The sequence below is a fragment of the Anolis sagrei genome, chromosome 2 (assembly GCF_037176765.1).
Source record: "Anolis sagrei isolate rAnoSag1 chromosome 2, rAnoSag1.mat, whole genome shotgun sequence".
In the NCBI taxonomy this organism is placed as follows: Eukaryota; Metazoa; Chordata; class Lepidosauria; order Squamata; family Dactyloidae; genus Anolis; species Anolis sagrei.
Window position 1 is genome coordinate 253,006,016 of NC_090022.1, and position 27,865 is coordinate 253,033,880.

Below are 27,865 nucleotides of genomic sequence, written 5' to 3' on the forward strand. Positions count from 1 at the left end.
AAGTGGAACATGGTGAGAAATACATATTTAAGGACTGAAGTTACAACCACTCAGGCTGTTGTTTCATTCAAAGCATAAGCAATATCACCATTGGTCCTGACCATGCTAGGTACATTTCCAAATGGCTAGCTGGCTAGAATAGTCTCAAAATATGCTCTAAATGAAATCCCAATGAATTTTTGTAATTCAGTCCATCTTGTCATATGCAAACGAAGCTAATGAAAGCAAACATTTAAACAGCATTGTTTCCTGGAATATAAATCAGGCCTCATTATTTAATTGAACTGAACAGATCAGTAAATGGAGTTCTGTTCAAACACACCACAGACAGCAAACAAACTGAGCAAAAGACAAAAGAATCAGAGAATGGAAAGCAGGCTAGAAAAACACACAGCCCATAATAGCTGTTTTCAAGGCTGAGAGAGGCAATTAACAAGCTTGTAGGGCAGGCTAAAGTAGAGGATTATTAATTCTGATGATTTTGGTACATTATCAATAATGAAGAGCTTCTGTGTTTATTTATTTATTTATTGTGTAGGTATATTTATTTAGTTAGTAATGGTGGCTATCACTGACTTAAAATGCTGGGTAACTTTCAATATTGTAATGTGCTGTTTTCATCCTCTGACAGGTTTGGTTTGATCTCATCTTGTTTCATCTCACTCCAGCCGGTTCTCACAGAATGAGGCCCTCCTACACTGCCATATAAAAACCAGATTATCTGCTTTGAACTGGATTAAATGGCTGTATAGACGGGCCCGGAGTAACAGATGAGTTCAAATGAAGTGTATGTGTGTGTATTTACAAGGATTTAATGAAAAGTAATGCCTCCACCTTTGTAACTCCTCGACAGATGGCAGTGCTGGTATGCGGCAGGTACTGGCTTGTAAAGTAGACTCTCCTCTACAGTTCCAGTTTGGCGGGAAGCAAACTGTGCAGACTGTCGGTCAATGTGACTTAAGCAATGTGCAGTCATTGAATTCTTGACAGCAGAAGGTGTCACCCCAAAGGAGATTAATCAGAGAATGCAAGCTGTTTATGGTGATTGTATTGATGTGAGTACTGTGCGTCGTTGGGTGAGTAAGTTTGAAGATGTTGAGGTTGGAACATCTGATTTGTGTGAAAAACAAAGAGTTGGATGTCCTGTGACAGCAACCACTGAGTTTCACAAGCAAAAAGTTGACAGATTGATTCAAGTTGATCGTCGTATCACTCAGAGAGTGAAATCGGCATTTCACAAGAACATGTGGGACACGTTATTGCTTTGCTTGGCTATCAGAAGACCTGTGCATGATGGGTACCCAGGACGAGAGAACTGTGAGATGCTGATTACGGAAGCAGAGTGTCAACTTCTGTGACGGCTTCAGAAAACTTGTTCATTGTTGGCAGAAATGTATCCAATTGTCTGGTGATTATGTGGAAAAGTGAATAGTTGTAGTTAAAGAGTACATTCTAAGGATTATTTCTGTATTTGATTTATTAAAATATTCCCATTCAAACCCAAGTAACAAAGGTGGAGGCATTACTTTTCATTCAACCCTTGTAAAAGGGCTCCATTTAGATTTTACCGTCAACTCTTTGTTTCATTGTTTGTTATCCGACTTTTTGCCCAAATGGAATTCTAAGCAGTTTGTCAAGTACCTATTTTTCCTAGTAAATTCAGCTAACTTTCTATATTGTCCAAGCAACCTTGTTAACAGTTTCAGATTAAGAATTTCTCTCTCTTGAAAGGATAGTCTTTCCAGGTATGCAGTAGTAGTAGTAGCAGCAGCAGCAGTAGTAGTAGGTAAAGATTTTCCCCTGATATTAAGTCCAACCGTGTCTGACTCTGGGGGTTGGTGCTCATCTCCATTTCTAAGCCAAAGAGCCGGCGTTGTCCATAGACACCTCCAAGGTCATGTGGTCAGCATGACTGCTGTAGCGCTAGTACCTTCCCACTGGAGTGGTACCTATTGATCTACGCATATTTGCATGTTTTTGAACTGCTAAGTTGGCAGAGTAGTAGTACTAGTAGTAAATTGTATTGATTAACCCTTAGGCCATATGCCAAAGCTATGCTTTCACTGAGGCACCTGTGGTGGATCAGTACCCACTGACTGAAATAAATTGCTCCTTATTAATCTTTAACAGCTGAGGCATTTGAAGAGTGAATGAAATAGACTTTTTGGTGGGGGTGGAATGAAAAGTGAGATGCAGATCAGGAAGAAATCGAGTAGTTGGACAGGCTTTCCCCAACCTGACATTTCCTAGATGTTATTACTCCTACCATTGCCAGACACCAGTCATATTATGGGCTTTATAATCCATGTGGGGGGAAATTGCAGGTTGGAGGAAGGCCACTTTGAAAGGGCAGAAAGAGACCTTTTTGAAGGACCCAGCAACAAAATGTCAACATGACAAGTTCTGTTCTATTCTCTGTACATCCCTTGCCTTGGCCCAACACTGGCATTTTAATCATCATGCTAATGAACAACATACCAAATTACATTTTCACTTATTAGTGTTCATGCTCAACATGATTGAATTAATTTTCAGTCTAAACATTTCATGTACTCCCTTTCTACTTTCTCATTACTTCTTTTGTAATGAATATAATAGAGCCAAAAGTAACATTGAAAATGGTGCTCGTGAAAAGGTGTGAAGAACCAGTTTCATAGGAAATAGATATCTGAAACTGAACAGGTTGAGTTCCCCATGCTTCTAGACCCCTTGAGAAATCCAGGGTACTTCTATGCTGTAGAATGAATGTGGTTTGACACCATTTTAGCTGCCATTTGTAGTTTGGTGAGGCATCATCACTCTTTGTCAGAGAAGGCTAAAGACCTTATAAAACTATAACTCCCAGGATTCCATAGCACTGAGTCATAACAGTTAAGTTGTCAGACTGCATTAATTTTACAGTGGATGCACCCTCAGTTTCCAAGAACCCTTTCTCACAAATGAGTAACACATATCTATCACACCTAAAGAGCTATTCATTCAGGACTGAGGAACTGTGATCATCTGAAGCAGCATTGCTCAACCTGGGGGTTGTGACCCCTGGAAGGGGGTCACAAGGAGGCATCAGAGGGATCACCATGGGGGTTTTGTGTGGGAAGTTTGGGTCAATTCTATCATTGGTGGGGTTCAGAATGCTCTTCGATTGTAGGTGAACTATAAATCCCAGCAACTGCAATTCCCAAATGTCAAGGTCTGGGCATATTGAAGTTTGGTCCAGATCCATCATTGTTTGAGTCCTCACTGCACTCTCTGGATGTAGGTGAACTACAATGCAAAAACTCAAGGTCAAAGCCCACCAACCCTTCCAGTATTTTCTGTTGGTCATGGGAGTTCTGTTGCCTAGTTTGGTTCAATTACATCATTGGTGGAGTTCAGGAAGCTCTTTGATTGTAGGCAAACTATAAATCCCAGCAACTACAACTTGTTGCGCATAGTGTGTTTCAGTCAGGTCCAATGTAGAAGCACAATAACATTGCATCCAGGCAAGAGGAAAAAGAACAAAAAAACTTTAATCAGCAGAGTTAAAACATAAACTTGCAATGTTGCAAACAAAAACAAACAGTGCAACAAACTTACATAGTCCTTGTAAGCAATACAGAATAAGGCTTCTTCAATTTCCTCTAAATGAGAGAACAGTACAAATGGTTGAACAAAATGCCTGAGCAAAGGCTCCTCAAAGCTAAACTGTATCCTAAAACCAATACAGTTATACCCCACCACGTGTGGTCCAAACTTACTAGTGGACCTACATTAGCAGCTGCACACAATAATAAACAGTATAAGGTTTTCTTTAACACACACACATATACTTGATCAACAACCATTTTATTACGGTCCATAGATCCATCAGTAAAACCAACAGTCATTATAAATTCTCCCATCTCAGGAGAAGTCCGTTGTGCAAAATACATCTACATGGTTTCAAGTAATACCCCTATCAGAAGTTGCTTTCTCAGCCTTGTTGCCACTGTGAGAAATATTGCCACTATGAGAGTCATCCTGTGGCACTTGTCCTCTAATAGGAATAGCAATACAATAGCAAAATTACAGTTATGAAGTAGGGGGTCACCACAACATGATGAACTGATTTAAGGTATTGTGGCATTAGGAAGGTTGAGAACCATTGGTCTGAAAGAATGACAACTCCAATCCATGCTAGTCGTAGCCAGGGTCACAAATAATGAGACATCTTGGGAATTGTATTCATTTTTCATCTTTCAATTCATTTTTCATTTAAATTCATTTTTCTGAATGAAGCACAGAGTGTTTGAGGACCGGGACATCCGTAGGGATACCAAGGTGCTTGTTTATAAAGCTATTGTCCTCCCAAACCTGCTGTATGCCTGTGAAACATGGACTGTCTACAGACATCACATGCAACTTCTGGAACGATTCCATCAGTGTTGCCTCAAAAAAATCCTGCAGATCTCCTGGGAATACAGGCGGACAAATGTCAGCATGCTGGAAGAAGCAAAGACCACCGGTATTGAAGTGATGGTCCTCTGCCATCAACTCTGATGGACCAGCCACGTTGTCCGAATACTTGACCACTGTCTCCCAAAGAAGTTGCTCTACTCCAAACTCAAGAATGGAAAATGGAATGTTGGTGTTCAGGAAAATAGATTTAAAGATAGGCTCAAAGCCAACGTTAAAAACTCTGGCATACACATCAAGAACTGGGAAGCCCTGGCCCTTGAGCACTCCAGCTGGAGGTCAGCTGTGACCAGCAGTGCTGTAGAATTTGAATAGGCACAAATGGAGGAAAAAAGACAAAAACATGCCAAGAGGAAGGCGCATCAAGCCAACCCTGACTGGGACCGTCTTCCACCTGGAAACCAATGCCCTCCCTTCGGGAGAACATGCAGATCAAGAATAGGGCTCCACAGTCACCTACATAAACACCACCAGTACACCAATCTTGGAAGACAATTCTACTCAGACAATGAGGGATTGCCTAAGTAAGTAAATAAGTATGTGTAGTCTAGAAATGCACACTCTTGACTTAAACATGGACTTCTTTACATTGCAGTAGTCTATGCAGTGCATCAAAGCATAATATACAGCTGCCTTGGTCAACCGAATGCCCTCCAGATCCAGCCATTGGTCCTTTTCTGGCCCCAAACAGTGGACTGTATCAATGGACAGTGGCCTTTGCTTCTTGGAAATGATGATCACCCTGGTTGTCCCCATGTAACTCCAGTATAAATGTGCAGATGAGCTCTTAAGCACTCACAAAACCTTGTCCATTCTAGGCAGCTACCTTCAGTGAAATAGATTGAATGAGCATTTAAGGGAGGAAAGGGCAAGACATATAACATTAGGTACAACATATCCATTTGAATTTATTGCCCTTTACCATAAAGATACTGATGCGTCCATATCACCTTTTGTTTTTTATATAGTCCTGCCTATGCAATTTCTGTCTTTTGGCTGAATTAACCTGAGAGTTTAGGTAAACAGCTATAGACAGGTTGCTAAGAATGGAAAGACGAGGATTGTTCGCCAGCTGCTTCCTGCTCATCTTGCAGCGGACAGAGGAAGTAATGCGTGGTGTCATAATACCTCTCTTCAACTCCATGGATGTGCTGGGAGGGCATGTTTGTGTTACGTTTACTCAGATTCTCATAGCCACTTTCACTGTTTATCTGCTGTAGCGCTGAAAATGTGTCATGCACTATTACACAAGCAAATGCAATATCTCAAAATAAACACTCATTATTAGTGTACAGACCATAATTGAAGCGAAAAACAGGTGTTCCTTGTATTTTTCATAATCGCTTCTACACATGCAAACTCTGTTAAGATTAGCTTTTAATTTCTTGAAAATATGGAGACTGGATGAAAGGAAGAAACAAACAGCACGGATGAAAAAGACCATAGTTTTATAAGAGGTATTAAATCTTATGACCAAAGTGAATTTTGCCTGGTTGGCCCTTCCAGGTATTTAAAGTAAATGGCACACACCAACAAGCAATCCAGTACTCCAAATCATCTACTCCAGCAACAATTCAGTTGCTGGAGTAGTCTACCATATACAATGCAGCTGTGGACAAGTCTACATAGGGACCATCAATCACAGTGCCCAAATATAGACTCATAGAATTCTTTAATTGGAAGAGACCTCGTGGGTCATCCAGTCCAATCCCCTGCCAAGAAGCACGAAAATTGCATTCAAAGCACCCCCGCAGATGGCCGTCCAGCCTCTGCTTAAAAGCCCCCAAAGAAGGAGCCTCCACCACATTCGGGGGCAGAGAGTTCCACTGCTGAATAGCTCTCACAGTCAGGAAGTTCTTCCTAATGTTCAGGTGGAATCTCCTTTCCTGTAGTTTGAAGTCATTGATCCACACCCTAGTTTCTAGCAGAAAATAAGCTTGCTCCCTCCTCCCTATGATTTCCCCTCACATACATGGCCATCAGACCAAACCCTCAATCATTTTAGTAACCCTCCTCTGGACAAATTTCAGCTTGTTAACATCTCCCTTAAATGCGGTGCCCAGAATTGGACACAGTATTCCAGATATATGGTTTGAGCAAAGCAGAATAGAGAGGTAGCATGACTTCCATGATTCTAGACACTATACTCCTATTTATGCAGGCCAAAATCCCATTGGCTTTTTTTGACGATGCATAACATTGTTGGCTCATGTTTAACTTGTTGTTCACGAGGACTTTTTTGCACGTACTGCTGTCGAGCCAGGCATCCTCCCCCATTCTGAATCTTTGCATTTCATTTCATCAATCAAGGAACATGAAAGGCACTGCAGACTAATTCAGCCAGCGAAGTCAGCCATAGCAGAGCACCTGATGAACCAACCTGGACACAACATATTATTTGAAAGGACAAAAATACTGGACCGCTCTAACAACCACCATGTCAGACAACACAGAGAAGCCACTGAAATCCACAAACTTGTGGTCAATTTCAACAGAAAGGAGGAAACCATGAAAATGAACGAAATCTGGCTACTAATATTTAAAAAGCTCTAAAATCAGGATAGTAAATAAAGAGGAACACTCAAACAACAGGGGAATTCCTGACATGAAACAATCAGGGCCAGCTAACACCTCCCAACAAAGGATTTCTCCAGGCAGGAAGCAGCCAGGCTTTGATGCTACAATGCCATTTAATGCTAATCAAGGTGGCCAACTGCAACATTCACATTTGCCTCACACAGACAAGAGTTCTTCTCCCACCCTGAACATTTCACAGATATTGTCTAGTTTCCAACAGACCTCACAACCTCTGATGGTGCCTGCCATAGATGTGGGTGAAACGTCAGGAGAGAATGCTTCTGGAACATGACCATACAGCATTGAGTCGCCTGTTAAGGGCTGAAAAATGCGGTATAGAAATAAAGCAAATAAATAAATAAATAAATAAAAAGACTCACAGCAACCCCATTCAGTTATCAGTTATGTTTTCAACTTCCAAATTTCTGTATAGGATTTAGCATATTAAATTTATATGCTCCATGTGCTCTAGTAATCATTACGGTATGTAGCAAAAGTCATAATCAATATAACATCAACAGTACTATAATTAGTGCAATGACTTTAGTACACATGATTATTCATCATTTAGATTTATCCCCTCTAATTCTGTGATCTGGAAGACAGTTTGAAAGGGATCATAGTTCAGGAAGTTGTGTCCAAAGGACATTTTGTCCTTTGGACCTACACTTGATCTGTTTTTCCTTGTACGTGGTAGTACTTGAATAGCAGGTGAAGTAGTCAAAGAAAATCAGCTGTCAGTGCAAAGAAAACAGGACAGATTTGATAATAAAACTCAAATGAAGGTTAAATGCTAGTTCTGACTAAAAGGAACATGTGCCGTCGTGCCTGGGGCTATAGAGAAAGAGGCATGGACGTGACTTCTTTCCCCAGGGGATTGCTTCTTGCCCTCCTTTAGGGAAACTGGAACTCCCAAGGACCAGAACACAACAAGTAACTCAAAATGGTGTTTATTGTTGACAATTAGTTCTTTCTTTGACACAAACATGATGTTTCAACAGGGAAAAATGCTTTATAATCTCTAAAAGTCCAGGGTCCTAGGAGTAATAAGCTGAGAAGCTTTTCCTGTTCCCTCTCTCTCAATGGTTGTGGATGCCGGAGCAAACCACAACCCCAGTTCAGTGGCCTAAGTTGAAGGACAAGACCTTCCTATGGTGCCAAAGAACCGGAATGCATGGCACAAGCATAGTTGCTCAGACCAGAAAGCGTGGATGATCCAGAAAGGTGATAAAAGCAATACATTTATTGGAGTAATAGACTAGTCCACAGAACAGACAAACTGTAAACAGAGATAAGATATATATTGGTAAATACTTGTTTGCTACCTTTCTCCCAAAATCAGACCCAAGGAAGCTTCCAGGGATAACACCAAGTAACAAAATTTTTTAAAAAAGTTCTGTTCCTGGTTTGAAAGTGTTATTTGCTGTTTAATTGTGTAGTACTAACTTTGAAAGTATTGTTATTCTCTAGAAACTTCATTTTTGTGGCTGCACAAACTATGTTGAGTAGGTTGAGATTCTATGAGATATTCCTGGCCCAACAACAGTATGTGTGAAAAAGATCATGGAGTCCTCCTGGACAACAACAAGTTAAACATGAACCAACAATGTCATGTGGCAGCAAAAAAAGCCAATGGGATTTTGGTCTGCATAAATAGGAGTATAGTGTCTAGATCCAGGGAAGTCATGCTATCCCTCTATTCTGCCTTGTTCAGACTACATCTGGAATACTGTGTCCAATTCTGGGCACCACAATTGGTGACAAGCTGGAAAGTATCCAGAGAAGAGAGACTAAAATGATCAAGGTTCTGGAGAACAAGCCCTATGAGGAGCGGCTTAAAGGACTGGCCATGTTTAGCCTTCAGAAGAGAAGGCTGAGACATGATGGCCATGTATAAATATGTGCGGGAAAGTCATAGGGAGGAGGAAGCAAGTTTGCTTTCTGCTGGAGAATAGGACCCAGAACAATGGCTTCAAACTATAGGAAAGGAGATTCCACCTCAACATGAGGAAGAACTTCCTGACTGTGAGAGCTGTTCAGCAGTGGAACTCTCTGCCTCGGAGTATGGTAGAGGCTTCTTCTTTGGTGCCTTTTAAACAGAAACTGGATGACCTTCTGTCGGGGGTGCTTTGAATATGATTTTCCTGCTCCTTGGCAGGAAGTTGAATTAGATGGTCCACAAGGTCTCTTCCAATTCAAAGATTCTATGAGTCTATGATACTCATTGAAAAACTACAGCAAAATGTGTTACAGGATGTCCCTCAAAAACAAAGCTTTTGCAGTTTAATAAATTTTTTCTGTGTTTTTATGATAGAACTAATTAGGAAATGACATTTATAAACCAGGAACAAACATCATGTTACATAGTGTAAACAATTAAACATACACAAGGAAATTTTGAAACTATGAAATTGCCACAGAATAAGAAAAAATAATTTAAAGAAACAACCAAAAGTTGTATAAAATGAGCAAAACAACCCAGTAAGACGTTCCCCTGATTAGAAATTAAAAGTCTGCTTAAAAATAAATGTCTTTGTGTGCCGATGAATGGAAAGGGGCCAACTTAGTCTCTTATAGAAGGTTGTCCAGAGGGTGGAAGCAGCCACTGAGATAGGCCCCCTCTCGTGTCCATACCATATAAGACTGTAATGGTAGTGGGACTGAGAGAAAGCCTTTCCCTGTAGGGTTTTGAACTCTGGCAGGTTCAAATGGGGAAATTTAATCTTTCAGATGGTCTGGATCCAAGCTGTATAGGGCTTTATAGGCCATGGCCACAATTTTGAATTATGCCAACCACCAAGCCATGGAATATGTCAGGTAACCTTCAACCAGTCACTCAGGATGCATCTACACTGTAGAATTAATGTAGTTTGACATCACTAACTGCCATGTCACATTATTTTCTCTATGAGTCTAAAGTGAGGAGGAGGAGGTGCTCATTGGTGGGAAAGGCAGGATATAAATGTAATAAATCAAAAGTTGGCTACTTTCCCCCTTTTCCTCTTAAGCAGGGTTGCAAGAAACAACTTGGGTAATTTATGTGCACCTTCAATAAATCCAAAATGGCAAGAAAAGAGGATCAGAGCTTGTTGTCTTCTACCTTATAGCAACTTTACCTATCTTCCCCTCTGATAGTTGGGTAAGAGGGTGAGTCTGTTTGCCCCTGAAAAATAAAACAAAGGGACAATCAGCAAAAACTTAAACATAGTTTTCAGAAAAAGGCTTCAAGGCATGCTTTAAACTTCTCTGCTCCTTTGATAAAATTTGTGGGGCTTGGAAGTATTTAATGATATATCACAAATTCAAGTAGTACTTTTAGTGATTCCTCCACACAAACAAACACACACATCTGCTACTCTGCAGCAGAATGTGTTACAGCTGTAATACCACTAGGAATCCAACAGTATAAACAAATCTATCACTAAGAATCAACCAAACAGGAATACTATTTATGGAACAGGAAAACACTTTGCTCATCATCACCTAATGCTTTGCGTGGGTTACTGTTTTTACATTCCATCATAAAGACAAAAGCAAGAAAAGAGCTTGGAGAATATTTCTCATACGTCTAAAAGTATTGATTTTAGAGAAGCATTAGCATGTGATTCAGGGCTTCTTCTTCTTCTTTTAACCATGATTCATATTGCAGTTATAAAATAATTTGTTGGTCAATAGGTGCAGAAAATATTATTAAAGAAAAAGACTACAAGATTTCCAGGTTGAATACATAAGTGAGCAAAAGCTAAAACTAAAGTAATCATAAATTAAAATGTGTGAACATGTATGTCATTTCTCAACTTAATATACAGTATTAAATAGGGAAAGGAATATGGCATAGTAGTTAGTCAAAAAAATGGAAGAATGAAAACAGGGGACTGGGAGATCTAGATATTTCATCTTCCATATTTGCAATTCTTCATTGCCAAGGGCTATTTATGGCAGGGGGTGCAAAACATCAGGTCCTGGTGTCCTCATCTGACCCTCAGGGGTATCCCAGGGGGCCATGGACTCTTCACCATGACATCATCCTTCAGTGGTTTCTTATTCTGAGTTCACACTGAATATTGAGCTATTAGCAATAAGATCTTTCAGCAGAAAGATGGCACTTTTCTTTTGTTGTTGCTTCCTTTCTTTCCCCCGAACTAAGACTCAATGCAATTTACAAAAATTAAAACATATATAGATGGTGTCAGAACCTGGAGGCTCTTGGAACAGAAGCACGCTCACAAAGGAAAATCTTTGGATACAGCTTTATTCCGTCTTACCACAGCCATAAGAAAGACAGTTCTAAAGGTTTCCCGCCGTCCCCCTCCCTCCTGAATATTACTGCCCAGTCCCATCACCCTCTACTGGCTACATTCCATTCCCACAGTTGCTATCCTACAGTTTCATTTTCTCATAAGGCCAGATGGCCTTATCTTTGATGTGCTCCTATCCATCCTCTCAACCTCCCCCTCGGCACATCATGTCATGGGGACAGCTAGCTCCTTACTGGTATGGACATCCTGATAGATGGACACACATATCACTAAAACATGCCAAAATCAAAATATAGTTATGCTATCCATAGATTTTCAAGGAATTCATAATGAGGTTGTTGTGAGCCTTCATGCCATTTCCAACTTATGACAATTGGATTTTTCTAGGCCAGATTTGTTTTTCCTGCCTTCCTCTGAGGCTGAGAGTATGAACCACTTAACGCCATCTAGTAGATTTCCATAACTGAGCAAGGATTTGCACCCCAGTCTTATAGAGCCCTAAATATACATTTGTAGCATTAAGCCATGCTACCTCTCCCAATTTATAACTCAGCCATCAAAGAAGTGAGAAATAAAATCAGTACGGGACACCATTAAATGCCATTTCTTTATAAAGAGCTTGTCAAAACATGCTGGAATAATAATTTTAAAAGTCTTTCTCTGCTAACAGAAGAGCAACAAAAAGGAAATCATTCTAGCTTCATTTGGAAGATAGTTCCATAGCCTAACAGCAGTCAAGAAGTCCCTTTCTCATCAGATGTATTTTTAGCTCCAGTCGCTTGCCTTTGGCTCCATCCATGTCATAGTGCTCTGCAAGACTATAGAGCAGAACATGTTTTTGCCTTATGCTGCTAAGATGGGAACAGCTATTAGAGCAGGAATTCGACAGCACATATGGCTGAGTGATAAGATACCTGGGGTCTGTAGAAAAAGGGATGCCCACCCACACACTAATGGAAGGATCCCTTTTGTATCAGGGTAGCTTTTAGATCCAACCCTTTGTGTTGTGAACTACAGTAAAAATGATTCTATCTCTATAAGCTCTCCCTGTCTCCCGAGAGCTTCAGTGCAAGCTCTCTCAACACTAGCTGATACATATACTAGACTGCTAAGTTCTCATTATAATGAGGAACAAAGCCCTTTCCCATTTCCCTTGAAACAGAGAAGTCGCTGTTCATAAAAATAGCAGGAGCCATATGCTCCTCTTGAGGAGGCAATGCCAGGAATCCAACTACCAAACACATCTCTCTTTAGCTCTAAGACAGTGTTTCTCAACCTTCTTAATGACGTGACCTCTTAATATATTTCCTCATGTTGTGGTGACCCCCAACCATAAAATTATTTTCGTTGCTACTTCATAACTGTAATTTTGCTACTGTTATGAATCATTATGTAAATATCTGATATGCAAGATGTATTTGGATCACATTTGGCACAAATACCAATATGCCCAAATTTGAATACTGGTGGGTTGGCGGGGGGGGGGGGGGAGGGGAGAGTGAGGGATGACTGATGTTGCCATTTGGGAGTTGTAGTTGCTGGGATTTATAGTTGCCCACAATCAAAGAGCATTCTTAACTCCACCAATGATGTAATTGAACCAAACTTGGCACACAAAACTTCCACGACCAACAGAAAATACTAGACGACCTTGAGTTTTGGAGTTGTAGTTCACCTCCATCAAGAGAGCACTCTGGACTCAAACAATAATGGATCTGGACCAATATTGGCACAGATACTCGATATGCCCAAATGTGAATACTGATGGACCTTGGGGAAAATAGACCTTGACATTTGGGAGTTGTAGTTGCTGGGATTTATAGTTCACCTACAATCAAAGAGCATTCTGAACCTCACCAATGATAGAATTGGGCCAAACTTCCCACACAGAACATCCATGACCAACAGAAGATACTACATTTCCTGATGGTCTTTGGCAACTCCTCTGACAACCCCTTGTGACTCCCCTCAGGGGTCCCAACCCAGGTCGAGAATTAAGTAATTAGAAAGGAAAACAAAGAGGGGATGCTATCTTTCTGTACACATATATGAAATGTACCTTTTGTCAAATGAGCTGAAAAGATATCATCCAAGCAATATGCATGTTATCAGGATTTTTTACTGGTGTGTTTTTAAAAGCAGGAACAGAAAATACCTGGCCTTCGAGATTTCATTGGGTTGCAACTTCTATGATCCTTGCCATTGGCTGTGCTAGTTGAACTGATGGAAGTTGCAATGCAATGGCAGAGGGTCACACATTTCCCACCTCTGATTTCAAGGTTGATAGCAGGGGAGACTGGGCAGAAGAAGGTGAATTTGCTCTGAATCCCTGCACTGTTCTCTAAATTGAAACCATCTTCCAAAGTAGTGATTTAATGGAAAATATCATCTCCCATCAGAAGTGCTACTTGTTATCCATGCTTCAGTGCTGAAAAGTAAAAAATAATGATCCTGAAAAAGGAAGACCATATTCTTTGTTCTAAAACATGCTAGCATATCAATATCATCAAATGCTCTGGGATTACTAAACTAAAGCTATGTTCTCATATACAGGGTTAGTCAAAATGCATAGGCCAAACATACATACAATTGTATGTATGTTTGGCCTATGCATTTTGACTAACCCTGTATATTAATTCAGGATTGTAGATTAGAATTCATTAGTTCAGTTGATTAAGGTTGAAGTCCTAGGCACACTGATCCATCAAACATGCTTGGTCTAACATTCTGTGCTGGGAATATTCACAGCATAATGCCACAAAATGTAAGTCAGTTCCTTACATCTGGGTGTATCTGCTCTGTAGAATTAATGCAGTTTGACACCACTTTAACTACCATAGTCCAATGCTATGGAATCATAGGAGTTGTCATTTCCAGAATCTTTCACATGCCCTGCCAAAATGCAGTGGTGCCTCACCAAACTACAACTCCTGGGATCAATGCCATTGAGCCAAGGCAGTTAATGTGGTGTTAAACTGCATTCGTGGAGCTGTGGTGGTACAGTGGATCCATGGTGGCACAATGGGTTAAACCAATGGTTCTCAACCTGTGGGTCCCCAGGTGTTTTGGCCTACAACTCCCAGACATCCAAGCCAGTTTACTAGCTGTTAGGATTTCTGGGAGTTGAAGGCCAAAATATCTGGGAACTCACATGTTGAGAACCACTGGGTTAAACCCTTGTGCTTCTGAACTGCTGACCTGAAGGTTGGAAGTTTGAATCAATGAGACAGGGTGAACTCCCATCTGTCAGCTCCAGTTCCTGGCAACCTAGCAGTTTGAAAACATGTAAATGTGAGTAGATAAATAGGTCTCGCTTTGGCAGGAAAAGGCAAAGCAACACTCCAAGCAATCTTGCCAGCTACACAACCAGGAAGTGACAACACAGGCTCCTTGGCTTGAAAAGGGAGAAAAGCCCTCCCTTGAGCTAGATATGAGCATCACCTCCAGAAGCTGGAAATGAAAGGAGAAGCCTCTGCCTTTGTGTTTGTGTGTCTCAGTGTATATGATTGTAATGGCACTGAATGTTTGCCTATGCATGTAAATACTGTAATCCACTCTGCGTCCCATAAGGGAGACAGAATATAAATAATGTGTATTATTATTAATTATTATTATTATTATTTCTATGGTGTAGATTAGATGCATGTGTAGAATGAAGATATTCCTTTTTGTGCACTTTTTTTTTTCCTTTTCAAAATTGTCATCCCAGTACAAGTATCATCATTAAGTACAAATATGAGGTTCAATTTTTATCTAGGCCACTGTAACAGCTAACCTTTAACTAGATCAAGACAATCATAGTCAGGCCCAGCTCATAAATAAGATCCATTTTTTAGCTGTTTTGCTACCATAAAAGCAACTACTAAAAAAAAAGATATAGGTTATGTACATTTTCACAAAGTTAAGCAGAACTTGGAAATGTTACCCTTTGGGAATTCAGTTCCCCAGAATCTAGGAGTTGTCATTGTTGTTGTTCATTTGTTCAGTCGTCTCCGACTCTTGGTGACCTCATGGACCAGCCCACGCCAGATCTCCCTGTCGGCCGTCACCACCCCCAGCTCCTTCAAGGTCAGTCCAGTAACTTCAAGGATGCCATCCATCCATCTTGCCCTTGGTCGGCCCCTCTTCCTTTTGCCTTCCACTTTCCCCAGCATAATTGTCTTCTCTAGGCTTTGCTGTCTCCTCATGATGTGGCCAAAGTACTTCGACTTTGTCTCTAGTATCCTTCTCTCCAATGAGCAGTCAGGCTTTATTTCCTGGAGGATGGACTGGTTGGATCTTCTCGCAGTCCAAGGCACTCTCAGAACTTTCCTCCAACACCACAGCTCAAAAGCATCGATCTTCCTTCGCTCAGCCTTCCCTAAGGTCCAGCTCTCACATCCGTAGGTTACTACAGGGAATACCATGGCTTTGACTAGGCGGATCTTTGTTGCCAGTCTGATGTCTCTACTCTTTATTATTTTATCAAGATTGGACATTGCTCTCCTCCCAAGAAGTAAACGTCTTCTGATTTCCTGGCTACAGTCTGCATCTGCAGTAATCTTTGTGCCTAGAAATACAAAGTCTGTCACGGCCTCCACATTTTCTCCCTCTATCTCCCAGTTGTCAATCATTCTTGTTGCCATAATCTTGGGTTTTTTGATGTTTTGCTGCAACCCAGCTTTTGCGCTTTCTTCTTTCACCTTGATTAGAAGGCTCCTCAGCTCCTCCTCGCTTTCGGCCATCAGAGTGGTGTCATCTGCATATCTGAGGTTGTTAATGTTTCTTCCAGAAATTTTCACCCCAGCTTTGCATTCATCAATCCCCGCACATCGCATGTGCGGGGTTGTCATAGAAAGTTGTCGGAGTTGTCATAGAAAGGAGCAATTATTTTGTCCTGATCTCTGGAACACTAGGTTACTCTGTTTTGTGCTTTCAGGTTGACCTAGTTCTACTCAGAGGGGAGATCTGAGCACTAGCAATTCCTCAATATAGCTGCCACTGCACCTAACCCAAAATTTAAGCAGGACATGGGACTTTTTCTAATCTTGATGTCGAGTTATTATTTTTGGTGTGCAGTTGTTATGCTGGCTGTGGAATTTGTGGAGCTATAGCCTCAAAAAGTAAATGTTCAATGGTCTACATTTCACCAAAAAGAGGTCTTCCTTATTTAAGTTGAAAGACAGCCAAGAATAGAAGTCGAACCAATGAAGTATCACACAACACAGAAGCATCTAAGAACATGGCTTGAGGAACAGAGTCAGGTCATCTAAAGCAATGCTCAGTGTCACTAATAAGTTCAATTTGCCAGTACTCTGCATAGCTTAACAGACCTGGAACAAGCTCTAATTTCAGTTACCATCACTCTGAGAAATTTAAAGAAAAGGATAGAATAGCTGAGGGGCTGGAGCTGTGTGCTTTGAAATAAACTGGAGCAAGAAAATAATCGTTCACAAGAGAATGGAAAGAACCTAGAAAAGAAACAAAGGCAGAACAGAAAATGTAAGCTTTTATATAGAGCTGGATCAGAGAAAAATCCCAATTGATTGAGGGGAAAGGACATAATCTAAAAGACTGTTGGGATAAGAACTGTGAAAGTGGAGGAGAGAATGGTGGCAACAGTGAAAGGAAGGAGGTTGCTCAGTAAATATGGATTATTAAACAAAATTGGCTTCGCACCTTGGCACACCTATTTGTGTATGTGTGTTTACCTACAAGTCCCCTGTAACCAATTAATTACACTTACTGACTAGTGGGATTTGCTTTAACTTAGAGCTGGATCAGAGAAAAATCCCAATTGATTGAGGGGAAAGGACATAATCTAAAAGACTGTTGGGATAAGAACTGTGAAAGTGGAGGAGAGAATGGTGGCAACAGTGAAAGGAAGGAGGTTGCTCAGTAAATATGGATTATTAAACAAAATTGGCTTCGCACCTTGGCACACCTATTTGTGTATGTGTGTTTACCTACAAGTCCCCTGTAACCAATTAATTACACTTACTGACTAGTGGGATTTGCTTTAACTTGCATACATAACCCAATAGTGTTTAGTAGATCTATTCTCTTCTCAAAATATCCTGTGGTCTAGAAGAAAGGGAAAATCCTCTAGTTATATCAAGCTATATGACCTTCCCTAGTTCATCATCACCAATTAGCATTTCAGTTACTATACAATACCAAAGGACAACAGCTTTGTCGGTACATAAACAATACAATAGGGAGTGGAAACACGTTGTCCTCCAGATGCATTTGGATCGCAACTCCCATTATCTCTCATAACTGCCTATGCTTTATAGGGCTTATGGCAACCTTTGGTAGTCCACATCTTCCCTACCTTTGGTCTATCAGAAAGACATGCAGGAGGGAAATCCACAGTTGGTGGGAAATCATGTGCAAAGATTTACTATCAATGGCTATGCCTCAATCTGAAAGGTGATCTCGAGTGGAATGTGTCAGGTTGTTCTTTAGGGCTATTACTCTTTAACATATTTATTAATGACAGGGCATATCTACACTATAAAATTAATGCAGTTTGATACCACTTTGACTGCCATGGCCCAGTGATATGGAATAGTGGGAGATGTAGTTTGATGAGACACCAGCACTCTTGGGTAGAGAAGGTAAAACTACAATTACCATGACTCCATAGCACTGAGTTATGGTAGTTAAAGTGGTGTCAAATTTCATTAAATCTATGGGTTAAACACACACACATTCCAATTGATGGGGTGGTGGGAATCCTGATCAAGTTTGCAGATGACACAAGACTGAGAAGGGTAGTCAAAACATTAGAAGATAAGGAAAATAAATGACCTTAATAAACTTAGAAAATTATGCAAAAAATTGATAACATTACACTAAATAGAAATAAATGAAAATGCCTCATTTTCAGCAGGAAATAAGCAAGTTGGAACAAGTTCAAAGAATGTCAACAAGTTTGATAACAAGTGTGGAGAACAAAAGCTTATAGCTAAAGGTTGAAGGAGCCGGGCTTGTTCAGCTTGGTGAAGAGAAGACTGCAATGACATGACTGCAGTGTTTACATACGTCAAGGGCTTTCATAGAGAGAAGAGGGGAGGCTTGTTCCCTGCTGCTTCAGAGACTAGAGGAGGCCTGGGCAAACCTGGGCCCTCCAGATGTTTTGGACTTCAACTCCCACAATTCCTAACAACCTCAGGCTTAAGGAGAGGCCCGAGGCTGTTAGGAATTGTGGGAGTTGAAGCCCAAAACACCTGGAGGGCCCAAGTTTGCCCAGGCCTGGACTAGACCCAGGTCAAATGGTTTTAAGTTGCAGGACAGCAGATTTTGATTGAACATTAGAAGGAACTTCAAAGTTAGAGTTTGGCTGGTATAACAAGTTAGGCAGGGCCATTATGCATTCGGAGAAGGAAGCTGCAGTCCATGAATGGTTGTGCCAGATCAAACAAGTGAGTGTTTAAGGTGCCTTTGCAATATCATTTATAAAGCCAAGAAGCCTGGATTTTGAGAGTCTGAGGCTTAACTGACAGGGAGATGAGCTGATATAAAAGATGGAATCATTGACTCTTGACTCTGAATGAATGACAGGCTGCCAAAATATAAGGTTCACATCTTCCCACTTACCCCCTCCTTCCTAAAAAATGGGCTCTCTTCCTTTCTCTCTCTCTCTCTCTCTCTCTCTCTCTCTCTCTCTCTCTCTCCTGTTCTCTTTTCTTTCTTCCTTGTCATTTAGCCCAGAAAATATTGCCCGGATTGAATAAGTGTCAGGTTGGAGGTAAAAAACAAACAAATTCCAGCTTCAGATAGTTGTGCATTTCTCCCCCCACCATGTCTTCATCCCCTAGGGTGTTGCTTCTCTTCTCCATCCATTCCTCCCAGAACACATATCTGAAAATCTCTCTGACCCTTTCCTTTCTAAGCTCAAGCCAGCCACACTGGAGCGAGGGATGGAGGAAGGTGGTCTACCTTTAACCTCATCCTCCCCTTCTCTCTTTTGTTTACAAGCTTCACACATTTGGAGAAGAGCCTCCCTTCCCACCACAAGGAATAATCTTTTGTTGCTCTTGATTGTCAGAGTTTCAGAAAGAGGCTTGATATCAGATTAGGATGCCACTGTGAAATTTTTTTAACTGGTTTCTGACTAGATCTATTTGCGGGCAAAACCAAACCCCCTCACTGCTCAGAGAAATGGAAACGCTTCTCTGGAGAAAAGCCAGTGATAGGTGGTTTGGATAGATAGATAGATAGATAGATAGATAGATAGATAGATGGATGGATGGATGGATGGATGGATGGATGGATAGATAGATAGATAGATAGATAGATAGATAGATAGATAGATAGATAGACAAAGTAGAAAATGGTTGGATATAATGATAGATAACACTGGCAGATAGATAGCTAAATACTTTAAGATGAAAGATGATTGTATACAGTCATAGATAATATAGGTGGATGGAGATAGATAGATAGATAGATAGATAGATAGATAGATAGATAGATAGATCAGAAATCTGGCTGGATACAGAGATAGATAATAAAGACAGATGATAGAATGATAGATAGATAGATAGATAGATAGATAATATATGCAGAAAGATGAATAAAAGGAAGATAGATAAATAGATGGTATAGAGGTATTAGATAGATAAACAGAGGAATGGATACAGAGGTAATGTAGTCAGATGGAGAGAGACAGGTGATGGATGGATAGATAGATATAATACTGATAGATAGATATTACATGCAGATAGCAATAAAAGGATAAATAGATAAGAAACAAAGAGATGGATGGGCACAGAGATAATATAGACAGATGGAGATAGAGAGGTGTTAGATAGATAAACAGAGGGATGGATACAGAGGTCGGTATGTAATATAGGCAGATGAATATAGAGAAGACAATAGACAGAATAAGCAAACAGAAGGAGGGCTACAGAGACAGATAATATAGACAGATGGAGATGAATAGATGAATGATAGGCAGATAATATTCTTTCTCTATCTATATGGATAGAGAAAGAAAGAGAATAGATAAGATAGAAAATACAGGGAAATAGATGGAGGTGAGAGGGAATCTAAGTAGATGAAGGGATAGACAACAGAAACAGGTGGATGGAGAAAAAGAGGAGAGAATCTTAGCTGAAGAATGAATAGATAATATAGGCAGGCGGGTGATGGATAGATACTAATATACATATATATAGAGAGAGGGGGGGATGATGATAGATATATAGATAGAGATAAGTGGATTGATGGATAGACAACAGAAGCAGGTGGAGAAATGGAGAGAATCTTAGCTGAAGAATGGGTAGATAATATAGGCAGATAGAGGTAGAGATAGAGATAGAGAAGGGGTAGAGATAGAGATAGAGATAGAGATAGGGTAGAGATAGAGATAAAGAGAAGAGGAAGAGATAGAGATAGAGAAGAGGTAGAGATAGAGACAGAGACAGAGATAGGGTACAGACAGAGATAAAGATGTTGATAGAGATAGAGATAAAGATAGAGATAGAGATAAAAAAAAGAGACAGAGATAGGGTAGAGACAGAGATAGAGAAGGGGTAGAGACAGAGATAGAGATGGTGACAGAGATAGAGATAGAGATTGAGATAGAGATAGAGAAGGGGTAGAGATAGAGATAGAGATGGTGACAGAGATAGAGATAGAGATAGAGATAGAGATAGAGATAGAGGAGGGGTAGAGATAGAGATAAAGATAGATATAAAGATAGAGAAGGGACAGAGATAGAGATAGAGATGGTGATAGAGATAGAGATGGAGATAGAGATAGAGAAGGGGTAGAGATAGTGATAGAGATAAAGATAGAGATAGAGAAGGGGTAGAGATAGAGATGGTGATAGAGATAGAGAAGGGGCAGAGATAAAGAAGGGGTAGAGATAGAGATAGAGATAGAGATGGTGATAGAGATAGAGAAGGGGCAGAGATAGAGATAGAGAAGGGGTAGAGATAGAGATAGAGATGGTGATAGAGATGGAGATAGAGATAGAGAAGGGGTAGAGATAGAGCTAAAGATAGAGATAGAGATAGAGAAGGGACAGAGATAGAGATAGAGATGGTGATAGAGATAGAGAAGGGGTGGAGACAGCGATAAAGATAGAGACAGAGATAGAGAAGGGGCAGAGATAGAGATAGAGATGGTGATAGAGATAGAGAAGGGGCAGAGATAGAGATAGAGAAGGGGTAGAGATAGAGATGGAGATAGAGATGGAGATAGAGATAGAGAAGGGGTAGAGATAGAGATGGAGATAGAGATGGAGATAGAGATAGAGAAGGGGTAGAGATAGAGATAAAGATAGATATAGAGATAGAGAAGGGACAGAGATAGAGATGGTGATAGAGATAGAGAAGGGGTGGAGACAGCGATAAAGATAGAGGCAGAGATAGAGAAGGGGATAGAGATAGAGAAAGAGAAAGAGAAAGATGACTGGCTGGATGGAAAAAGCGGAGAGTGAGCGGGCTTGGCGTGGCTCTCCCCCTCCCTCCCTTCGCACCATGGACAGCTCCCAATGGTCCCCGGGGAAGCCTCCCCGCCTCTTCTTCTTCCTCCTCTTCCTCCTCCTTTTTCCCTGCTGCTCCCGCGCGCGGCTGCCTCTTCTCCCCCGGGATCCTCCCCCGAAAGAGCGAGTCCGGGCACCTGACGTCAGGGCTCGGCTTCCGTCGTCTTGACGTGTCCGCAGCCTGCCTCCCTCCCTCCCTCCTTCCTGGCTTCCTCCCTTGGCTGTGGGGCGGGCGGGGGTCCGGGCAGCATGAGGAGCCCCGCCAGAGACCGAGCAGCGCGCCACGCGGGAAGAGGCAGGCAATTGGGGTCCCAGGGCTTATGCCTACGGCACTGATCGCGTAGCAACCAGAGGAGAAGGAACCCCCCAGAAGAGGACCGCATCTTGATTGATTGATTGATTGATTGATCAGTCTTGTGGTTTCTCCTCTTTCCGGGTGGTGCCATGGCAAGGCTGGGCTGGGCTGGGCATCCTCTCTGCGTGGCGCTGGCTCTGCTTTGGGCAGCGGCCAGCCCGAGCCGGGCGGGGAGGCAGTTTGTCAACGAGTGGGCAGCTGAAATCCCCGGCGGGCCCGAGGCGGCTCAAGCCATCGCCCGGGAACTGGAGTACGAACTCCTCGGGCAGGTAAGGACTCCAAGGAGGCGCGCCTATCCTTCTCGGGAGGCTTTTGAGCTGGGCATCTGTCGGGAGGGCTTGGATGCTGTGTTCGGGGTTGGACTGGATGGCCCTTGGGAACCCTTCTCGCTCTACGATTCGCCGCTCTGAGTCCCATTCGTGGGAGAAAGGCGGGATAAAAGTAAACAACAATAAGATTCTATTATTCTAAACCCGCTCTTCGAGTTTCTCTCTCTCTCTCCCTTTACGCTTTTAAACGGAGGCTGGATGGCCACCTGTCGGGAGGGCTTTGATTATGTATCCCTGCCCGACAGAATGGGATTGGATTGGATGGTCCACGGGGTCCCTTCCAATGTTATGATTCTATCATTCCATCCCCTCTCTCTTTTTCAAGTTTCTTTCTTTCCGGAATTTTTTTTTTCGTGTCAGGAGCGACTTCAGAAACTGCAAGTTGCTCCTGGTGTAGGAGAATTGGCAGTCTGCAAGGACGTTCCCCTGGGGACGCCCGGATGTTTTGCTGTTTTACCATCCTTGTGGGAGGCTTCTCTCATGTCCCCGCATGGGGAGCTGGAGCTGACAGAGGGAGCTCACCCACGCTCTCGCCGGATTCGAACCACCGACCTGTGCCGGCATAAGGGTTGAACCCATTGCGCCACCAGGGGCTCTCCGAATCAAGGCTCATGTCCCTTCTGTCAAGGCAGAGGGCTGCCAGTGACAGCTCTATCTATTTCTAATTGGCAGGAGATGCAAGTGGCTGAAAGGCCTGTGAGTTGGGGGCGAGAGGGATGGGTTCTCCCAAGGGCGCTTTTCCTGATGAAGGATCTCCCTTAAGCCTCACTTTGCTGTGCTCTGCACTCTGCTCCCCTTGCCTGCTTTTGAAGGAAGGCAGCTTCCTTTAAAGCAGTGGTTCTCAACATTCCTAATGCTGCGACCCCTTACTACTGTTCCTCATGTTGTGGTGACCCCCACCCATAACATTATTTTTGTTGCTACTTCACAACTGTCATTTTGCTACTGTTATGAATCGTAATGTAAATGTCTGATATGCAGGAGGTATTCTCATTCACTGGACCAAATTTGGTACAAATATCCCATACACCCAAATTTGAATACTGGTGGGGTTGGGGGGGGGGGGGGTTGATTTGTAGTTGCTGGGAATTATAGTTCATCGAAAATCAAAGAACAACACCAATGATGGAATTGAACCAAACTTGGCACACAGAACTCCCATGACCAACTGAAAATACTGGGTTTGGTGGGTATTGGCCTTGAGTTTTGGAGTTGTAGTTCACCTGCATCCAGACAGCACTGTGGACTCAAACAATGATGGATCTGGACCAAACTTGGCACAAATATTCCATACGCCCAATTGTGAACACTGGTAGAGTTTGGGGAAAAATAGACCTTGACATTTGGGAGTTGTACTTGCTGAGCTTTATAGTTCACTTACAGTCAAAGAGCATTCTGAACCCCACCAACAATAGAATTGGGCCAAACTTCCCACACAGAACCTCCATGACCAACAGAAAATACTGTGTTTTATGATGGTCTTTGGTGAACCCTCTGACACCCCCTCACAACCCCCTCAAGGGTCCCGACACCCAAGTTGAGAAACGCTGCTTCAAAGAAAGCAAGACCTTAGTAAGTATTGTCGAAGGCTTTCATGGCCGGAATCACTGGGTTGTTGAAGGTTTTTCCGGGCTGTATGGCTATGGTCTAGAGGCATTCTCTCCTGACGTTTCGCCTGCACTTTGGCAAGCATCCTCAGAGGTATCCTTAGAAGCATCCAACAGACCTCACTACCTCTGAGGATGCTTGCCAAAGTGTAGGCGAAACGTCAGGAGAGAATGCCTTTAGACCATGGCCATACAGCCCAAAAAAAACTTCAACAACCCACCTTAGTAAGTGTTTGTTTGTCTATTTATTGGGGACTCGTTCCAAGCTCCTTCTAGCCACATGGGGTGCATCTCCACTACAGTTTAACACCCTTTCACTGCTGTGGAGTTGTAGATTTACAAGATCTGTAGCCTTTTCTCTGAAAGAGAGTGAATGCCTCACTAAGCTACAACTTCCAATGATTCCATAGCATGGAGCCATGGCAGTTAAAGTAGTGCCAAATTGCATCCATTCTACAGTGGAGGAGATAAATAGTTTGGCTTCCCAATCCATCCCTGTTTTTCTTAAGATGGCAGTATTTGAGCTCAGGGGTATTGAGGGGCTAAAGCAGGCATGGGCAAAGTTGGGCCCTCCCTCCAGATGTTTTGGACTTCAACTCCCACCATTCATAACAGCTTCAGGCCCTTTCCTTGGCCGCTTAAGTGGCTGAGGGGAAAATGAAAGGGCCTGAGGCTGTTAGGAATGGTGGGAGTTGAAGTCCAGAACACCTGGAGGGAGGGCCCAAGTTTGCCCATGCCTGAGCAAAAGAACTGCCCTCTTTCCCTTGAGCTCTGCAATGCTTGGCTCCCTCAAAAGCAAGCTCAAATGCAGCCAAGTGGAGCAAAACTGGCAACAGCTGTTGGGGATGGCAAGGCAGGGCACAAGGGAGATGCCTACAGGAGGGAATCCCCTTGGCAATTCAAACTGGCCTTGCTTTTAACCATCACAGCTCTCTTCCTGCCAAATAAGGGATATTTCTAGCTGGGTCCTTCAGTATCTTGCCAGAAACTCAGCAATCTAAAGGATGGTGCTCCTGAGCATATGCAGAGTGCCTTTCATTCACACCTGAGATGCCAGAGATATCTGAGATTGTACATGAAGAATGTCTCAATTAGCCTGGATTAACAATTGAGATCCAGGATTTTTCCCATTCTTCCCACTTCAGTTCCTCTTCTTCCTCTATAACAAATTAATAATGTTGTGCCAGACATAGGAATGGATCCGTTTACTGCAAATCCTCTCCAGATTTTTATATACCGTCGATTGGGAAAAGAAAACTCACAGATCCTAAAAGTTCATAGTGTTGCTTGGTAGTTCCCTCTCATCCCATAGGATTCCTCCCCCTCCCTGCCATTCCCCACCAAACAATTTTGGCACATCATGACGTCAGTGTTGTCAGGGATGAGTAACTTCATTTGAGTAATAGCGTAAGGCTTGCTTCTGTTGTCTTGCAGAGCTTGCTAACTGTCTGCTGTACTTCAGCTATTGGCTTCCACAGTCCTGAAACCAATCTCCGCCAATTTGGTTTCTAAAGGAACTGCTGAATGAGTCCAAAGATGAGCAATCGGAGCTGAGAATGAAAAAGATAGAGATCAGAGTCTAATATTAATTTTTGTTTAATCATCCTCACTGCCTGCAGGAAATAAGCAAACTCTGTTGCTAATAGGTTGCTGTGAGTTTTCCAGGCTGTATGGCCATGTTTCATATTATTATTAATGCTGAAAGCAAATCTCTCTCCCTCTCTCTCTCACACACACATACACACACATTTAAAAGTAGTGGCTAATGGTCAGATTTAATGAACTGCTGTGCTGAAAAACACAAGTGAACAAGATCAGAGTCTCTGTTGTCTCCAATGTCACTGTACCAAGAGCAGGAGACATTCTTGTCTGTTTGAGATCAGTGGACAGGGCATTGATTAAATTGCAGTGGCATCGACTCAGAGCAGAGAAGCACAGTTCTGATATGTAGTGTAAGGATGACCACCACACTAACCTACATGTGAGAAGCAAAGCTTAGGAGAATCCAGTGGACATTTCTGTCCTTTTCCCTCTATGGATCCTACTGATTCACAAAAGCACATCCTAGCACAGAAGAAAATGGTCCTGTGTTTTTGGTTTGGAAAAAGAAGCATTTTTCAAACAGGTACAAAAAAATTCATGTCAGGAGCGACTTGAGAAAGTTGCTTCTGGTTTGGGAGAATTGGCCGTCTGCAATGATGTGGCCCAGGGGACACCCAGATTTTTTTGATGTTTTACCATCCTTGTGGGAGGCTTCTCTCATGTCCCCACATGGGGAGCTGGAGCTGACAGAGGGAGCTCATCCGCACTCTCCCTGGATTCAAACCTCCGATATGTTGGTCTTCAGTCCTGCTGGCACAAGGATTTAACGTGTTGTACCACTGGGGGCTCCAGGTAAATGGAAAACAGGGTAAAAGGTAAAATCCATCCTCTGGGAAGCTTCTCCGAGATGGAATTCATCCTTTGCTAGTAGAAAAGCACTGCTGCAAGGAGTATGGCTGTAAAAACAGCCTTCAGGACCAAAATGTTCCCTTTCTTGCCTTTTGCATCACCATGGAATCAGTTATACAGCTGTCCCTTCATATCCACAGGTTCTGTGCAATTGATTAAATCATCCATGACTTGAAAATATTTTTAAAAAATCTTCCCAAAAGCAAACCATGATTTTGCTGTTTTATCCAAGGTACACAATTTTCCTACTCTGGTGTATGTAATGGGATTGAAGCATTCTGGTATCTCTATTTGGGGAGGGGGGGGGGTCTTAGAATCAAACTGCAGCAAGTACCAAAGGCTGACTGTATTAACACAAAAGGATGGACAGAGAAGAGGATTGTGAGCTGTTGTTCTAAAGGGGCTGCTGCCATAGATAGATAACACAGCAGGATGTAATCTTTCTCCATATTATGCATAGAAAGATCTGTTTGAGGATGGGTTACTGCAGCAAAAGAGATACACACTCTTCTGTAGTGAAGTTTCTTGTTTTATCTAACAAATTCAATCCCTAAGCACCATAATATATGTGTGTGTGTGTGTGTTTATGTTTCCTGCTTCTTGGCAGGGGGTTGGACTGAATGGCCCACAAGGTCTCTTCCAACTCAATGATTCTATGATTCTATGTCACCTGCCATTTTATGGTGACCCTATGAAGTTCATAGGATTTTCTTAGGCAAGGAATAGTGTGGTTTCTGCCACTTCCCTCCTCTAAAATATATTTTGCAGCACTATAATACCTCCCCTTGTCCTGGCATTTGCTGGGACCACCTTCCATCTGGAAAAATATGTCCTCCCTTTGAAAGACCACACAGGTCCAGTATAGGTCTCTACAATCACTTACGACAGGCCCGCAGCCAGGATTTCGTTTTGGGGTGTGTGTGAATTTTTTTCAGGGGGGGGGTTCGGGCGGGCTGAGTTTCGGGAGGGGGGCTGAGTCTGAGTGAAAGAGGGTCTAGCCTAGCAAACCTTTTGTATCATTACCCCAATACCCCCATGCATATGGGATATATTGAGTATGGTGATCAGATCATGATATGAATAAACATAACAGTTTAAATAATGCACCAGTAAGGCCTTTTTGCGAACCACCATGAGAATTTCGGGGGGGGGGGGGGCTGAAGCCCCTCAAGCCCCCCCCCCCCCCCGGCTACATGCCTGACTTACTACATACCATCAAGATTCTGCCCTTGGAAGACAATCTTACTCAGCCATGAGGGATTGCTTATAATGACAACGATGATGATGAAAATCTGATGTTGAAGGCAGTGAGCCTCCACCCCACAATTGGTTAAGCGAATGACATACCACATAATCGGAAGTCTACAAGGCAGAAG

The 27,865-nt window shown here is 42.2% G+C and overlaps 1 protein-coding gene across 1 annotated transcript in view; it reads left to right on the forward strand.

Moving 5' to 3' along the window:
* Nucleotides 1-21,805: 21,805 nt before the first annotated feature.
* PCSK1 (proprotein convertase subtilisin/kexin type 1) overlaps nt 21,806-27,865 on the forward strand; it is a 49,589-nt gene continuing 43,529 nt past the window's right edge. Inside the window, exon 1 of the mRNA XM_060761811.2 lies at nt 21,806-22,371. Coding sequence (XP_060617794.2) covers nt 22,192-22,371 — 180 coding nt within the window. The 5' untranslated portion in view covers nt 21,806-22,191. The remainder of the gene's footprint in view (nt 22,372-27,865) is intronic.